The 15,659-nt window shown below is 40.7% G+C and overlaps 1 protein-coding gene across 2 annotated transcripts in view; it reads left to right on the plus strand.

Moving 5' to 3' along the window:
• The window catches only part of LOC122881791 (mannosyl-oligosaccharide 1,2-alpha-mannosidase IA), a 188,893-nt gene that overhangs the window by 76,471 nt on the left and 96,763 nt on the right, over positions 1-15,659 (plus strand). For both annotated transcript variants that reach the window (XM_044208409.1, XM_044208408.1), the window contains exon 2: positions 1,201-1,297. In XM_044208409.1, the coding sequence (XP_044064344.1) occupies positions 1,201-1,297 (97 nt within the window). The remainder of the gene's footprint in view (positions 1-1,200; positions 1,298-15,659) is intronic.

Consider the following 15,659-nt stretch of genomic DNA (forward strand, 5'->3'; position numbering starts at 1 on the left):
ACATTCTGTGAGATTGCTACTGCATGCATTATTGGTATTTGTTTTTCTAACTGGAAAAAGCACTGTTTAAAATGCTGCTTTTTCAGATTTTATGCCATACTCTAGTTTAAAGAAAAACAACAAAAGAAAACAACAAAGATGACCCTATTGCTGATTGTGTTGTTTCTTCTGATCTATGAATGTTTTTTAGTACATAGTGCTTTAATGTGTGGTGCGCCACAAATGCCAAATCACAAATTAAACTGGCACAGTAGCTTCAAAATAGTTTAATGGCATAAAATTCACCTCTAATCAAATCTCAGCTCCCTGACCTGTAGTCGCTGTATTCCTGAACCTGAAGGACATTTAACATTTATTTGAACAATGTGTCTTTTATGGAAACTGTGTTGTGTGAGAAATGGCTGGAGCTCTGTATTCTTTGAGGTGTCTATAATGAGCTTTTTAAGGTGAGAGGATTTTCTGCTAGAGGCCTTGTCAGAGGTAATCGGATTCATGTGGTCTATTTCTCACAGGCTTATATTAGCCCACCTCTGGAGAGCGAGGAGTCTCATGTAGTATTGATAACAGAGATGACACTGTGTTACTGTGTAAATCCAGAGTGGGGAAAAATCTAATCCTGGACTATCTGTCCATCTTTCGACAGACTGCATGGAGGGTACCCTCAGTTTGTTTTAGTGTGCTGAAGATAATTGAATTTCATGAACATGTTCTTGTTGAAAGCACTTGAGTCAAGTATACTCGTCTACTTGCAGCTGGAATTAGTTTTCAATTTATTTCAAGATATATATGCATTGTTCATATGTGCTCTCTGTTTTACTGCATCAAAGACAGTTTCCTTCCTCTTTGCAAATCACATCCAGATCATTTTTTTCAATTGCAGTTGGGGAGGAGTACAGAGCATCAATTTCAAAAATACTTTCTTCTCCAAGATGCGTTCTTATCTAATAAACTTGCTTTTCATCTACTGACATCATTCAATCTTGAATTTAGGAAGAATAGCTGCAGGGGAAATGTCAATCTTATCGTTTAACCACGGTGTGGTTTATGTGTGTTAATACCATGATTGTCCTTAATCCAGTCTGATCAATAAGCTATCATTCCCTTTGCCTTGAGCTACATCAATTTAATTATGTCTTGCTTTGGAGGTGTGTTGCTTTGCAGTCCAGTGACCGGCATGTCTGCCCTCTGTTTATGTTGCAGATGATGAAGTTTGCCTGGGACAACTACAAGCGCTTCGCCTGGGGCAAGAATGAGCTGCGGCCTTTGACGAGAAACGGGCATATTGGCAACATGTTTGGTGAGTGTCAGCGTTTTGCTCGAGGCTCAAAAGAGCAGAAAGGTCATCTAGCATTTTTTTTTTTCAAGACCTGTTGACCTTTTTTCTGGAAAGGTTTTATGCACAAAACCTAACAGACTAAAACTAAACAGGGAAATATTTTCATCATGTTGAGTGGAAGAATTGTAACAAACTAAATATAACCATATACTCTACCAGCCTTAAAACGTGGGATTTCTATCTTCTCAAAAGTGAGGATTTTTTCTTTCTTTCTTTCTTTTTCTTGGGGTTTCAGTGAGTGGGTAAGACAAAAAAAAATATGGCAGTTTGGGCTCCAGTAGATTGTGATGGGCATTTTTCGTTATTTTCTGATGTTTCAGGTTAATCAGTACTCATAATAATCGTTAGTTGCAGCCTTAACTGTAAGTATTTTAGAAAAAAATAATTTTATTGAAGGTCATGTAGATTATTAGATTATTATCCTTGTTTTTGTTGTAATTGTCTTTTTGTTTTTTGACAAACCTTCATCAATCAAGACTGATAACAATCGTTGAACTTGCAGTTAAAAAGAGGCAAAAACAAAAAGCTGAAGCAAACAGTGCTTTTTTTGTGGAATCCTTACACCCCTACTCAAAACAAATAATAATAACTGAACTTTAAAAAGTTGCCCTGCCAGCTGTCATTTGAAAGGTAACATGCCGCACATGTTTGCACCTCAGTGAATTTTTGTCACCATATCTTCCTTACCTTTAACTCAGCACGGAAAACCTCACAACCTGCCAGGGGTGTCGGTCTCCAACAGCCTCTAATTGAAGCCAAATCGGTAGAGGTCCTCAGGTCCTCTGCAGTGGAGCATATCAGTCAGTTCACACTGCTGAGCCAGAGGGAAATCCCATAAAGAAGCTCTTAATAAAAGGTGGATCAGTTCTTAATAAGAATTGGACGGGTACTGTCTTTCTCCATCACATCTGTAAGGATTCTGAGATTATTAAGGCTATGATGCAAGCTCTCTTGAAAATACAGTTTGTGATCTCTTTGCTGCTCTCATTCCCCCTAGGGTTGCCAAGTTCATAGTTAAGAGGAGTCCTTTTGAAGCACTGTCCTGAAATCATGTGATAGGTGTTATATTTCAAAGCAACCAATCCAGAATTATTTTCTGATGAAATCTACCAAAAGAAAATCATACAAAGCCTGATTTTGCCGAAAGTTTGGAGCATTTTTTTTTTTTTAAGTCAGAGCATCCGTCCAAGACACTGCTCCATTCAACAAGTAAGCTGTGTTCAGCAAGAACGCAAAGTGCATTTTTTGTGGTATAAGGTTCATAAAAGGATTTGTGTTCTCTCATCCCTGATAGTCAGGTATATGTACAAAGAATAAGGCGATAAAAAACTGTGTACATAAGCCAGTAAAAGTATGTGAGGTTTTGAACCAAGACCTTGATGAGTTTGAGTTAAAGGAATAGGAGGACTGATGGTGTGATGTCAAAGTGGCTTTGAAGCATTCAGTGCCGATGAAGCCCAGGAGTGCCCACAGAAAGAAAAAACAAATATCGAACACACATTTTACCACTAACAAACAACACACATTGCCTGCATCAGTCAAATAAAGCCAAATTGATTTTCCCACTCGCTGGTATTTATTGTGGTAATTTGTTGTTGATTGAATTGACTTTTTTCAGTTTAACTGGGCTGATATTTTGTTGCAGAAAACCTACTTTGTTGAATTTCCTTTTAATAAGCTGTAAGGAATAGTAATCTTTTAGTTTTCCTTCAGGTAATGTCTCAAGATGAGTCATCAAGGCATCTTCTGCTTACACCACTTGTGATGTAAAGCATCATTAGGAAGGAATAACAGCTAAGTACACTGAAAGCTAATGGCCTGTACTGTTATCAATTCTAAAACTTGAGGAATGATAGAGATGATGATAGTTGGTTGCTGTGATGTGTTTGTGTTAAAGCTGCATTAAGAAATGTCTGACTGCTGGAGGGCAGAAAGTAGACTCCACTCTCCATAGAAACCTACATTTTACATGTACAGGCTCCTGAAAAATAATATCTTTGCTTTGTCTTGCAAAATATTTAGCTTTCTGTACCAGCCACTCATTTACATGAGCTGTCTCCCACTTTGGGGTTATCAGGTATAGTTCGCTTGTGTTGTAAGTTAGAGGCAGTGGCACACACATATTCACTATTTTATATGGCACAGTGTACGTGAGAGCAAAATTGACTCAACCATAAGGCCCAACGAGTTAAAAAAAAATAATAAATTGGGTGAAAGCAGCTGAAATGTTCAGTAAGATACAAACTGGTCCATTAATTCTCATTGGGATCAGCAGTATTAGCAAACCTTTCACATTAGAGGAAATGATTTGACTCAATGTAAATATTAAACATGTTGCTTGATGGAGCATCTCTCCAGGCTCTCCAACACAATATCCCAGAAAAAAAGGTTGACTCGCTTATTTCTGGATGCTGCTTGGCCCCAGATAGAAGTTCTCTAGCTGTTTTGTGTGTACATGCACGTGTTATGAATCAGTTTGTAATAGAAAGTGTCCCCCCCCCCCACAGCAGATATCTCACATTGAAGCCACACTTTTCAAATAATTCTGCTCTTGGGGCCAAAGGTTTCTCATAATGGATAGTGCAATCCTCAACTACTGGCAGCTAATTGCCATCTTTATCTGTGCAGCGCAGCTATCCACTAAGCAGGGTACCTTAATGCAGATCCAGCTGATAATGCAAACAATAAAAGCTGGGACAGAATAAGCTATTTGTCTCTGGCAGTAGAGAAATAGTTCAGTCTCCAAGTGTGGGGGAAGGGGAACAACTTCATGGATAATCACATAAGCAAACATATTTCCATTCTGTGTAAAATTGGCATCATTTCTGCTCTTAGCCATCCTTGTTTGCTACACAGTTTATTATCTATGAGTAGAGAGAGAGTGGGAGTCAAAGGGAGAGGAAGAGAGAAAGGGCATCATGCTAGCAAGTAAATGTCACATTGTGAATGGTGGTGCGGGAAGCCAGGTATGAAATTGGATGCTGTGTTCTTTAATTTAATCCCCAGAGTAAACAGAGATGCGGCAAGATTGGATCTACAGTTAGCGTTCGCATCAGAAGCTTGTCAATATGCTGAGAGTCACCAGAACATCCCTTCTGCTCTACACTCAGAGGCACAACACAAACCACAGAGAGACATTTTCCTCCGCTGTTGTACCTCACGCCTTACTCCCCTTGTCTGGCACACATTCACTTTACTATAATCTTCCTTTGAGTCTTTCTCTCAACCCCCCATTCCTTTCTATTTTTACTGTAATCCCTCTCTTCATTCCTCTGTCATGACCCTCAAGGCTGAAAGCAGCTCTCTTTATTCTTTCCTCTTAACTAAAGTTGGTTCTCATTTCCCTTTTGTCATTTAAAATACAGTATGTCTTTAGAGCTCATTAAACGTTTCTTTTGCTTAGGGCAATTAGAAAGAGAAAACTGGGCTATTTACAGTACTTTCAGCAGTTCTGCCTCCTTGTAAGATTGTATCAGAGTTCTCACTCAGTGAGGAAGAGAAATTGATGGAAATATTAAAATATGCGCATTCATGTTCTTTTTTCCCTCAAGAATTTTGTAGACTATGGATTGGGCTTTTTGATTAGTAAGCATTATATTAACATTTTAAAATCTTGTGTTCAAATATTGCAATAGAAAACCTTAAATATATTTCACTGAAATGATTGGGTTAGTGATTGGTTAAATATCAAATATCTGGTTGCTCCACCATGTTTCCTGTGCCCCTTTGACTTCATTAGATTACTTCATGTCAGGGTAATCATGTCAAATATAACGTCTCCTGGAGCATTATGAAATTAAGGAGAGCAACATGATAAGATCAAGGTCCGATTTTAGTTTAGAGTGACTGATGACATTTGTTCCATTTACTTTATCTCCAGCTTCAGAAATATCATTTAGTTTTGGTAAAGTATGGCAGAAATACATGAACTCAATGCCATAGATGAACAGCTGTGGCTACCCACAAAGTAATATGTATTCTCAGTACCTGAGCATAAGCACTGCATGATGTGAAAGAGCTGAATGCTGTTATTTTGGAGAGTAAAATTGTAGGGCTAATTGAAGCTCAATTTTATTTATTAATGAAATGCTGACCTTTATGTTGGGAAAAGTTAATCTTTTGATACACAAAAATATTTGGTTTTCACTGTTTTACTGTTTACAGAATGCTGATGTAATGGAGTATTAAGTTGCTGGGTTCATGGAGGGTTTTGTTTTCCATTTATAAATTCTATCAGTATATTCATACTTAAGCTTAGAGGTGAAATCAACTGTGACCCAGATAGATTTTGTCTTTACATAGTTTAGTATTTCTTATTTAATATTTACATGTGTAAATAACCTTAAGGATTAGCTTCAATATTTGGTGCTGACATTATCAGCAGTTTCCACCATGACTGACATAAATCACTGAAAAAGGTCAATTGGATGATCTGCAGGATGTCTTGCGTGCTACTATTGACTTTCAGCAGTAATAAATCTCTGAGCAGGAGGCGCTTACTCTTATTAAAACTGAAATGGTTTGAGAAATCTAAGTGGTAGGTTTTAAATTACATTCCTTAAACCTGCAATAGCAGATATTATTATTTTTTTGGGCCACTTGGGGGCAGCGGAACAAAGTTGTGAACACAACATTGACACATCATCACCTTTATAAGTTGATATTTGGCGAACTAGTTAGCAAACAGTTGCTTATTTACACATCCAGCAGTTACAGAGTAACATTATCATTCATTTAGAGCTGTGTCTCTGGTCGCTTGGCAAATGTAAGTCCAATATTCACTCTCTTTCAGCTCTGTTTTTGGTCTCCTGGGTGAAATATGTCTCTTTAGCTGCTAAATGCTCCACTATCTTCACCAGCTAGTTGCTAACTTTGTCTGTCTGCTGTTTAGTGCTGAGCAGGTAGTGTACAGTGGGTTATTAGACGCCTGCTATGATAACTTTGAGGGTGAACCAAAACACTAAAGTTGTGGGCTAAACAACAATGAGTTGAAACTCGCTGTAAAGCCGAGGGGAGCTGCAGATTCAGGTGATAATTCTCTGTAGGTTCATCACTTCTACATCACTATTAAATATCAATTATTGCAGCTTTAAGAATGAAAGTTGAGGTGTTAGGGAAGAGATGATGAGTGTAAATCTGGGAAGATGTTTTTTGTTGTTCTTGACCAGCTTCTCTCATCACATCTGATAGCTATAGCACTTACTCTACGAGTAACCAGCTTGATAGCACTACTGTACCTTGTGTTTTTACTGTCTTTGTTTCTGTTTCAACCTGTCATATCCCTGCTTTGTTTGATTCATCTTCTCTTCTTTGTTTTCTCTTTTTTGTTCATCTCCTGAAAGGTTTTCTGTCAGCAAGATCAAGAGAGGTGGGCTTTTGTTATCATGGATCATTTCATATGGAGACACATGATGGGCAGGGAGGTATAACAGGGTGAGGAAAGGCACTCTTTGGAGGAAAAGTCAGATATCTTGGAGTAAAGGAAGAGGTGAAGATATTAGAAGATTTAAAAGAGTGTGGGAAAGTGATGCAAAGTCATTTTGGGACACTTGTTAAGTGCTTTGGCTTCCAAGATGTGCAAGCCAAAGCCTTCAGTGCAGTGCATTATTTTCAATGTTTGGCTCCCAGAGCTCTCGTGCCCTACTTTTATGATGGAGAGCATTAACTAAAACTATCAGTAGTGATGGTTCTATATTTCCAGCTTATCTCAGAACAAGACCGAATGAAGCCCTCAGCCTTGAATTTAAATGATGATGTTAAACACAAACAGGGCATTATCCTTAAGAGGTAATATATGATATGTAGAAGTACAACATACTCATGATTCGCCAGAATGAAGATGCTACTCCAGATCCTTAAAACCACTACTCCAGGCTCACCATATGAAAATGAGCGAAGCCAATCAAAAATCTTTCTTTTTGGGGTGTTTTGATGTCTTTGTTTGACATCATTATTGTACTAGTGAGATAATTAAATGTGTGGATGAGCTATCTTGCTTTTATTTAATTGAATTGAATTCAACTAGACCAGGTTGTACCTGGAGGATCACCTTAAGAAGTTTGTAATACTTGTTAATGTGTTTATTCTACAGCATCTTTCTGCACGCTTTGTAAATCTTACCATTCAACTTGAAGCAAATTTGGCTGGACAGATTGTTTATGTTATTAATCTTTTATCACCAAAGGCTGTTTTCTCTGATCTGAAAAGAAAGGCGATTCAGGAGAAGTCTATTGTGAAGGAGGGAGGGTCTGTGGCTCTTGGACAGTCTCTGGGATGCATTATTCTTCTTTTCCTTTTGTTACCGGTCTGGGGAAAAGCTTGAGAATGGGTCCCTTAGGTCAACTCTCCCCACGTGTCCCTGAAACTGTAGATGTATTTTGTATACCCTTTTGGCTACAACAAAGATGTGAGAGGGAGATTAATTGGCCTCCTGTGCTAACCTCTTGTAAAATAGAGGGTTAGACATGAGGCTTTCAGAATGAGTGGCACAAACACTCTCACAACTCCTCACAGACCCTAAGATCAAATCCGTTCTTTGTTGTTCTATTGCACTCAAGAAAAATAAGGTGAAATGCCGACCAAGGTCCCTTTTGGGTTCTGTTTATGATAGAAATCACCATGGCCACCACCTTGGCTTTGAGGTTTTGGAATCACTGAAATTCTGTGACAGACAATAATTTTAGAGGGTGATTTCAGAATTAGCAATTGTTGAAATTAGTGTTTCTCTGCTAGATTGTAGAAACATTGCTTACTTATTACCTTAAAGGAATAGTTTGACACTTTGGGAAGTTATTGGCTTATTAACCTTCTTTCCAAGAGTTAGATAAGATTGATACCACTCTCATTTCTGTACAGTAAATATGAAGCTACAGCTAGAAGACAGTTACCTTAGTTTAGCACAACGACTGGAAACAGGGGAAACAGCTACAGTAGCCTGACCCTGTCCGAAGGTAACAAAATCCGCCCGCCAGCACCTTTAAAGCTCACAGTGTAGTGCGCATGCGCCAACGTGCATGCTGCTTGTTGCCGTAGCTCTGTCTCATCGTCTTACTTTTTCCAACTTTTAGCTTTCCCTTTTCTTCCAAACTTGAGTAACTTGTGTGTAAGTATAATTTAAACTACGCTCTTTACGAAGATGAGAGTAGAAAGTGTTTTAGTACTTTTTTTCGCCTTGGAAGTTACTACTCGGTCAGGGCACCGCTGCAGATCAGCTGTTTGGCCGCATTGTTTACACCAGGGAACAGCTGATCGCTGAGTGTAGTTTGATGTGCTTCTCAGAGACATGGCTACACCAGGATATCCCGGATCATAACGTTTCCATTGACGGCTTTCAGACTGTTCGGGCCGACAGGGATCACACCGGGAGCGGTAAGCAGAAAGGCGGCGGGCTTGCTATTCTGGTTAACAACAGATGGTGTAACCCTGGTCACGTTACTATCAAGCAGAGTATCTGTAGCCCGGACATTGAACTGTTAGCTGTGGGACTCCGGCCATATTATCTGCCACGTGAATTCTCACATGCCATTGTTGTGGCTGTTTACAACCCCCCCTCTGCTAACCCTGCATCGGCGTGCAACGCCATTCACACCGCCATAGCACAACTCCAGACTCAACATCCGAGTGCACTCATATTAATCTCGGGTGACTTCAACCATGTCAGTGTTTCAACAACACTGACTAATTTTACCCAGTATGTGAATTGTCCTACTAGAGATGAGAGGACACTGGACCTGCTGTATGCTAACGTTAAGGACGAATACAGCTGTTCCCCCCCTCCCCCCCGGGTAGGTCAGACCACAACCTGGTTCACCTCAAACCCTGCTATGTGCCTCTGGTTAAAAGGCAGCCTGCGACCACAAGAACAGTGAGGAGATGGTCAGAGGAGGCCTATGAAACACTGCAGGAATGTTTTGAAGTGACAAACTGGGATATATTCTGTGAGCCTCATGGAGACCAACCTGAGCCTGAGTCTTCAAAGGGTCCCTGTTCTGTGGAAGACATCTTGCCTCGGTCCTGTGCCGAAGACGCCGCGTCCCAATGGCACAAAGGACTATAGATCGGTGGCACTGACCTCCCACAGAATGAAGACCCTGGAGAGACTTTTGCTGGAACAGCTGCGGCCAATGGTCTGACCCCTCCTGGACCCCCTTCAGTTTGCCTACCAGCCCCGGCTGGGAGTTGAGGATGCCATCATCTTCCTGCTGAACTGCATCCACACCCACCTGGACAAGCCAGCAAGCACGGTGAGGATCATGTTTTTTGACTTCTCCAGTGCTTTCAACACCATCCGGCCAGCCCTGCTGGGTGAGAAGCTGGCATGGTGGATGCCCACCTCGTGTCCTGGATTGTGGACTACCTGACTGGCAGACCACAGCATGTGTGCCTGCAGCACTGTGTGTCGGACAGCGTGGTCAACAACACGGACTTCAGCCACCACACAGTCCTGCCACATTCAGAAGTTTTCTGATGACTCTGCTGTGGTGGGATGTATCAGCGGTGGTGATGAGACGGAGTACAGGGCTGTGGTGGGGAAATCATGGTGTGAGCAGAACCATCTGCAGCTCAATGTGACAAAGTCTAAGGAGCTGGTTGTAGACCTACGAAGGGCCAAGGCACCAGTGACCCCGGTTTCCATCCAGGGGGTTAGTGTGGACATTGTAGAGGATTACAAGTACCTGGAGTACACATGGACAACAAACTGGACTGGGCTACACTCAAGCTCTGTATAGGAAGAGCCAGAGCCGCCTCTATTTTCTGAGGAGGCTGAGGTCCTTCAACATCTGCCGGACAATGCTGAAGATGTTTTATGAGTCTGTGGTGGCCAGTGCTATCCTGTATGTTGTTGCATGCTGGGGCAGCAGGTTGAGGGTAGCGGACGCTAACATACTCAACAAACTGTTCCGTAAGGCCAATGACATTGTGGGGCTGGAGCTGGACTCTCTGGCGGTGGTGTCAGAGAGGAGGATGGTGGCCAAACTACATGCCATCTTGGACAGTGTCTCCCTCCCACACCATGACGTGCTGGTCAAACAAAGGAGTACCTTCAGCAGAAGACTCACAGGAGTGTCATTCCTGCCTGTGGCCATCAAACTCTTTAACTCCTCCCTCTAAGTGTTAGTCTATATGACCCTAAGCCATTAAACTGGACATTGATCATTACATCTCTGCAATACTTGACATAATTATGCAATATTCAGTGTAATACTCCCGTGCAATATACCCTTTTCAGTTTAAAATTCCCTATTTATTGATATTGATATTTATTCATACCTCTATTAGTGCTGTGCAATATCCTCTGTCCCATTATAACCTTAATAAGCTACACTTTACTTGACAGTTCATGCACTATCACCTTATACCGTATTATTATCATCAACCGGTAAACCCACTTGTACTTCACACTTATTTTATTTTATACTTATACCCACTTGGTACTTAATTTATTTTCTGACTTGTATTATAGTGTATTATATTTTTTGCTAGTACTTCTATTCCTGTTGGCACTGACGTGATAGTGAGCTGCTGTAACAAAAGAGTTTCCCCTCGGGGATCAATAAAGTATTTCTGATTCTGAAATTAACATGTTGTATCTCATCTGTTTAATTCGTACAAAAACCCAAGTGTCGAAACGACAAGTTTTGGTTTTCTGGGGGTTACAGTATATGCTGGATTATTTCTGGGCCGGGCGCAGTGACTTCTGCAGTCTCTGTTGGTTGCTCGGCAACCTCATAGTGGCAGCAAGACTTCAGAAAGTAACTGCACCTGGCCAAGAAATAGTCCAGCACATAAAAACCAAAACCATATGTCATTTTGACACTTTGGTTTTTGTACAAATGAGATATAATATGTTAATTAGTGAGCTTTAGAGGTGCTGATTGGTGGATTGTGTTACCTTTGGACAGAGCCAGGCCAGCTGTTTCCCTTTGTTTCCAGTCTTTGTGCTAAGCTAAGCTAGCTGCCTAGCTGTAGCTTCATATTTAGCAGACAGACATGAGACTGATATAAATCTTCACTCTGAAACTCCCGGCAAGAAAATTAATGAGTATTTCCTAAAATGCTGAACTATTCCTTTTAACGAGACTACAAATCTGAGTAGACAGTTGGTGCTACATTGGTAGCTTTGGTCAATCACATGCTTTTAGATGCAAAATTATCTGTCATCTCTACTTTTTCGTATATAGTAAGAGCTCTCAGGCATCTCACAGTCATTATGCCCTCTTAGATTTTCTACCTTCTTTTGACATGACTAACTCATTTTCCATTCTTATTAGAGTTCTCAAACTATATCACTTTCTCCACTTGCTATGAAATAAGAAGCCAACCAGTCCCAGAGCCTAAATGGGGGATTAAAGAGATTGTTCGTGCCTCTGTGAACGACGTCATTACCCCAGTGCCTGCATATGTGGGTCACTAACTGAAGCACACGGCACATTAAATGTCAAGCCAAAACCATAGTCCAACAGATGCTGGATACAAGGCTTGTGATTGTGCTGAAAAGAATAGAGAGCATTACATTAGGTGTCACAGCTGCCCCTCCCTCACTTCAGAGATTTTTCATCAACAAAAGATGTCCTATAGCTGTTAAGGGGATTGGCCACATGCTGCTATTCACAATTGCTGTCCAGCTCTCTGCCCCTCTCTACACATGGAAAAATGTTTTTCTATTTTTTCTGTATTTATTTTAGGATTATATTCTTAGGATGAATTCTTTCCCTTTTCATTTTGTTTCATCCACCATGCTTTGCCCTTATTTTTTCTTTTTCCCTCCACATCCCAAGAGGTGCAATTAAAGAGCATAAGGTCACCGATTTTGTGACCAGAGAGTTTTCCTGGAATGCAAAATGAGCTACTTCTAGTGACACAGGCTGAACCCTTCACCATGGCATGCCTGGGGACCATTTAAAACCAGTAGCGTTTATTAGAAAATCCCAAGGGCTCTTCAGATGATGTGAAGTGCTGCTAGGTGCTCTTACGTGATGGAAAGCAGAGGTGGAGGGAAGAGATAGTTTGAAAACTTGATTTAGCTTGGATCAATGGCCCATATGATGACGCCTCGGGTATTTATTATTCAGTCGTCTCTGGCTGGAGGTCCAATTGAAAGGTGAAATAAATGTTTTATAGAGCAACTGGGGGTCCTCAGGGTCCTCGGAGCCCCTAAAAGTGGTGAGATTTTCACCAATTTCACAGTCATACATCATTATTATTATAATCTTGTACAGTAAACAAAGTAGTGACAGAGCTTCTGAAGATATCTGCTGAGAGACAGCACATATGCAAAGACAGTGCTCCTTGCATTGTCCCTTATGAAAAGGGGCTCATAAGGGAGTCAGACATGCACACACATGCATGTATACAGCATGAGCATGAGCACCTTTTCTCATTTGCAGACTCCTCCTCTTTGTGTTATTAAAGGAACATTTTCATTTAAAAGCATTCAACTGGCAACCACTTGCACTAACAATGGCCTGCTCTCTTCTCTGCCCACGTATTAAGCAAAGCAGACAGGTTTCTGCCTCCTTCGCAATTACCTCCCAATGGGCCTTGTGCTTGGTCTTGAAGGTGGCACTTTGAAGGTTAGAGAGAACAGGGGAGGAAGTGGCAACCTCCCTTGTCATTAGGGTTAAATGAAGGGCTACGCAAATGGTGCCTATTACCGCCTGTCACATTAGAGTCACACACAGAGTGAAGGATTGTCACCATCCACCCACTTTCCATTTCTACCCCATCCATTTCTATATCCCATGGGCTCCATCACGGTGTGGTAGAAATCATCTGTCTCCATAGCGACCAGTGCCAGGTGACAAATCAGGATCTGGTCCCCCTCTGGAGAGCACATCCCAGCCCTCCATTCAATATTGCCTATTTGTTCTGGTAAGGTCTCAAACTGAAACTTCTGGCCGGGCATGTCACATATCATCATGATTGTAAGACCAGAATTTTTTAATTTATTATCGTGGTAATATACAGCAGCAGTGGGGGATGGGAAATTATTTATACATACTATAGTGTCAAGATGATATGTGAGAATGTGCATAGTGGAGCTCGACTGATGCTGGGTTTTTGAGATAGATACCGATATCATAACTTAAGAATAATATAAATCTGATAACAATATATCCATGTTTTTTTTTTACATAAACGCATATCAACAAACATTTTGTGATTAAAACATGAGTAAAGATGTTATAAAACAATAAAACATTTATTGCTGCATTGCTCTGAAATTTCTCTGAAACGATATCTGTGATAACCTGATATCAGCCAATAATATTGGCCTGCCAATGTGTTGGTCAGCCTCTAGTACATACAGTAGAGAAACAATGTGTACATTATCCTATTTATTTTTCATACCCCATAGATTTCTCCTCACTTACTGTTAAGGAAATGTAAACTATAATGATGCTACAGATATTGTGCACAATTTTCAAGTATTTAAGAGGATAAAACTGTTTTTGGACATATTACTAGAAACAGCTTCTAAGCTTCAGCTTGGGAGGTGTCTCCCATGGCATCAGTTGACTGACTGCATTGCTAGGAGACGTGCTGTCAACATCCGCGGTACACTACTGACTGGAGAACTTCATAATGTATAGACTAACATTGATGCAAGGCATTTTTTTCTCTTTCCACAAGATTTAAGTAGCATGTCCCTCTATGACATTCAACATTTGGGAGGACAAATCATGCTTTTTCTATTTCACTTGGAATGTGGAAGCTTGTTAGCCTAGCTTACAAATGTTAGCACTGATTCCCACTAGATGCTACTTTTTGTTTGTGTTAATTCTACACATGCTGAATCATTGGCTGCACACTCAGTGTTGTATTTGTGCTGCATTATAAAAAGGTGGGGGAGCTGTCTTTATTTCACCAGTTGTCCAGTTGTGTTGAAGGCAATTGACCAGACTGTCAAAACTATAGACAGTATATAGTCTCAATACATTATACATACAAAAAAAAATAAAAAATCAGCTTGTATTCAAGGAGAACTTGAATACTGTATACTGTGCTGCTGCTCTCTTGAGTTTATATGCCAAGAAGTAAAATGCACTGCTGCAAACATATATACTGGAGCACTAGAAACATTATAAATAATGATTTGGAGGCACATAACAACAACAAGAACACAACGACCACTTACTCCTCCTCTGATCCACTTTTGCTAATGATTAGTTAGTTAAGTTAACTCAATGAACCCAGTGAAAAGAAAAGAAGAAGGGAGGAAATATTTCACCCTAACTGTGGGTGCATGTTGGAGCATTTAAGCTGCAGGCAGATGAGGAATTTGACAGCGAGCCTCTGATAATGCACTCTGGGGGCGAACCTGCTGTCAGAGCAGGTTTCGTCCCACTGCATGTGATGACGGTCCTGGCTGCACAGCTCTGCATCTGCTGGCACTGAAGCAGCGACAACTGCCTGTAGATCACAGCACACCCAAACTGGGCTCAGTGCTTAACTTGTACCAAGAGCTAGCAAGCTGAGCTAGTGACAGGGTTATAAAAGCATGGTTGTGTTGAGATCATGATGGGTTTCATAAGGATAACTTGCTACTGTGGAATGCAAAGTCAGGCGGTTGCAGAGTGCAACCAATTCATGTATCATTTAATGTTTTGTTGTATCTGGGATCTGCTTTGGCGCTTTTCCTTGCTGATCGTGTCATTTGATGTATAGAAAGTTCTTATGTATTGGAGGTATTCACATGATTTGCTTCTTCATTCTCTCAGTCCAAACTATCATGACTTGGTGAAGAAAGCCATTTCACAGCAGAACACAGGATGAAAGGGCATGAAAGTGAAGCCATCTTTCGTTATCGTCACCACCAAATTTCTGCTCTTCCCTACTCGGATTAGAACAAGTTCCCCTCAGTGGGCATGAGCGCATCATCAAGCCTCTGTGCCGGGATTATAGCCAAGATGATGAAAAACTGGTTGCAAAATGTATGACGAAGCTGGAGGATTATAAGGGATTGTACTCAATTCTACTGTAACGATTCAATCACTGGCTGATGGATACAAGGGTGAAGGTCAAATTTGCTGTCTCCAGATAAAGCTCCAAACCCCTTCATGTTGTTCCCTCTTTGTGTTTGGTACCGTTTGGATCCTTAAACTCTGTGTTTATGTAATCTGATCAGTCTGCAGTGACGTATTGCTGGAGTCACTCTGATGATGACGTCTCTGCAACCTGAGACATGCTGTTTGGTGTTTAGTAATCAGTGTGTCAGTTTTAATCAGTCAGTATTTCCTGCCAAGCTCTTAAGCTCGTGGCAGTATAAGGGAGCAGATTTTGCTTCATTCATTTATTTTAGGTACTATTAATATACAGTGCT

The sequence above is a fragment of the Siniperca chuatsi genome, linkage group LG9 (assembly GCF_020085105.1).
Source record: "Siniperca chuatsi isolate FFG_IHB_CAS linkage group LG9, ASM2008510v1, whole genome shotgun sequence".
In the NCBI taxonomy this organism is placed as follows: Eukaryota; Metazoa; Chordata; class Actinopteri; order Centrarchiformes; family Sinipercidae; genus Siniperca; species Siniperca chuatsi.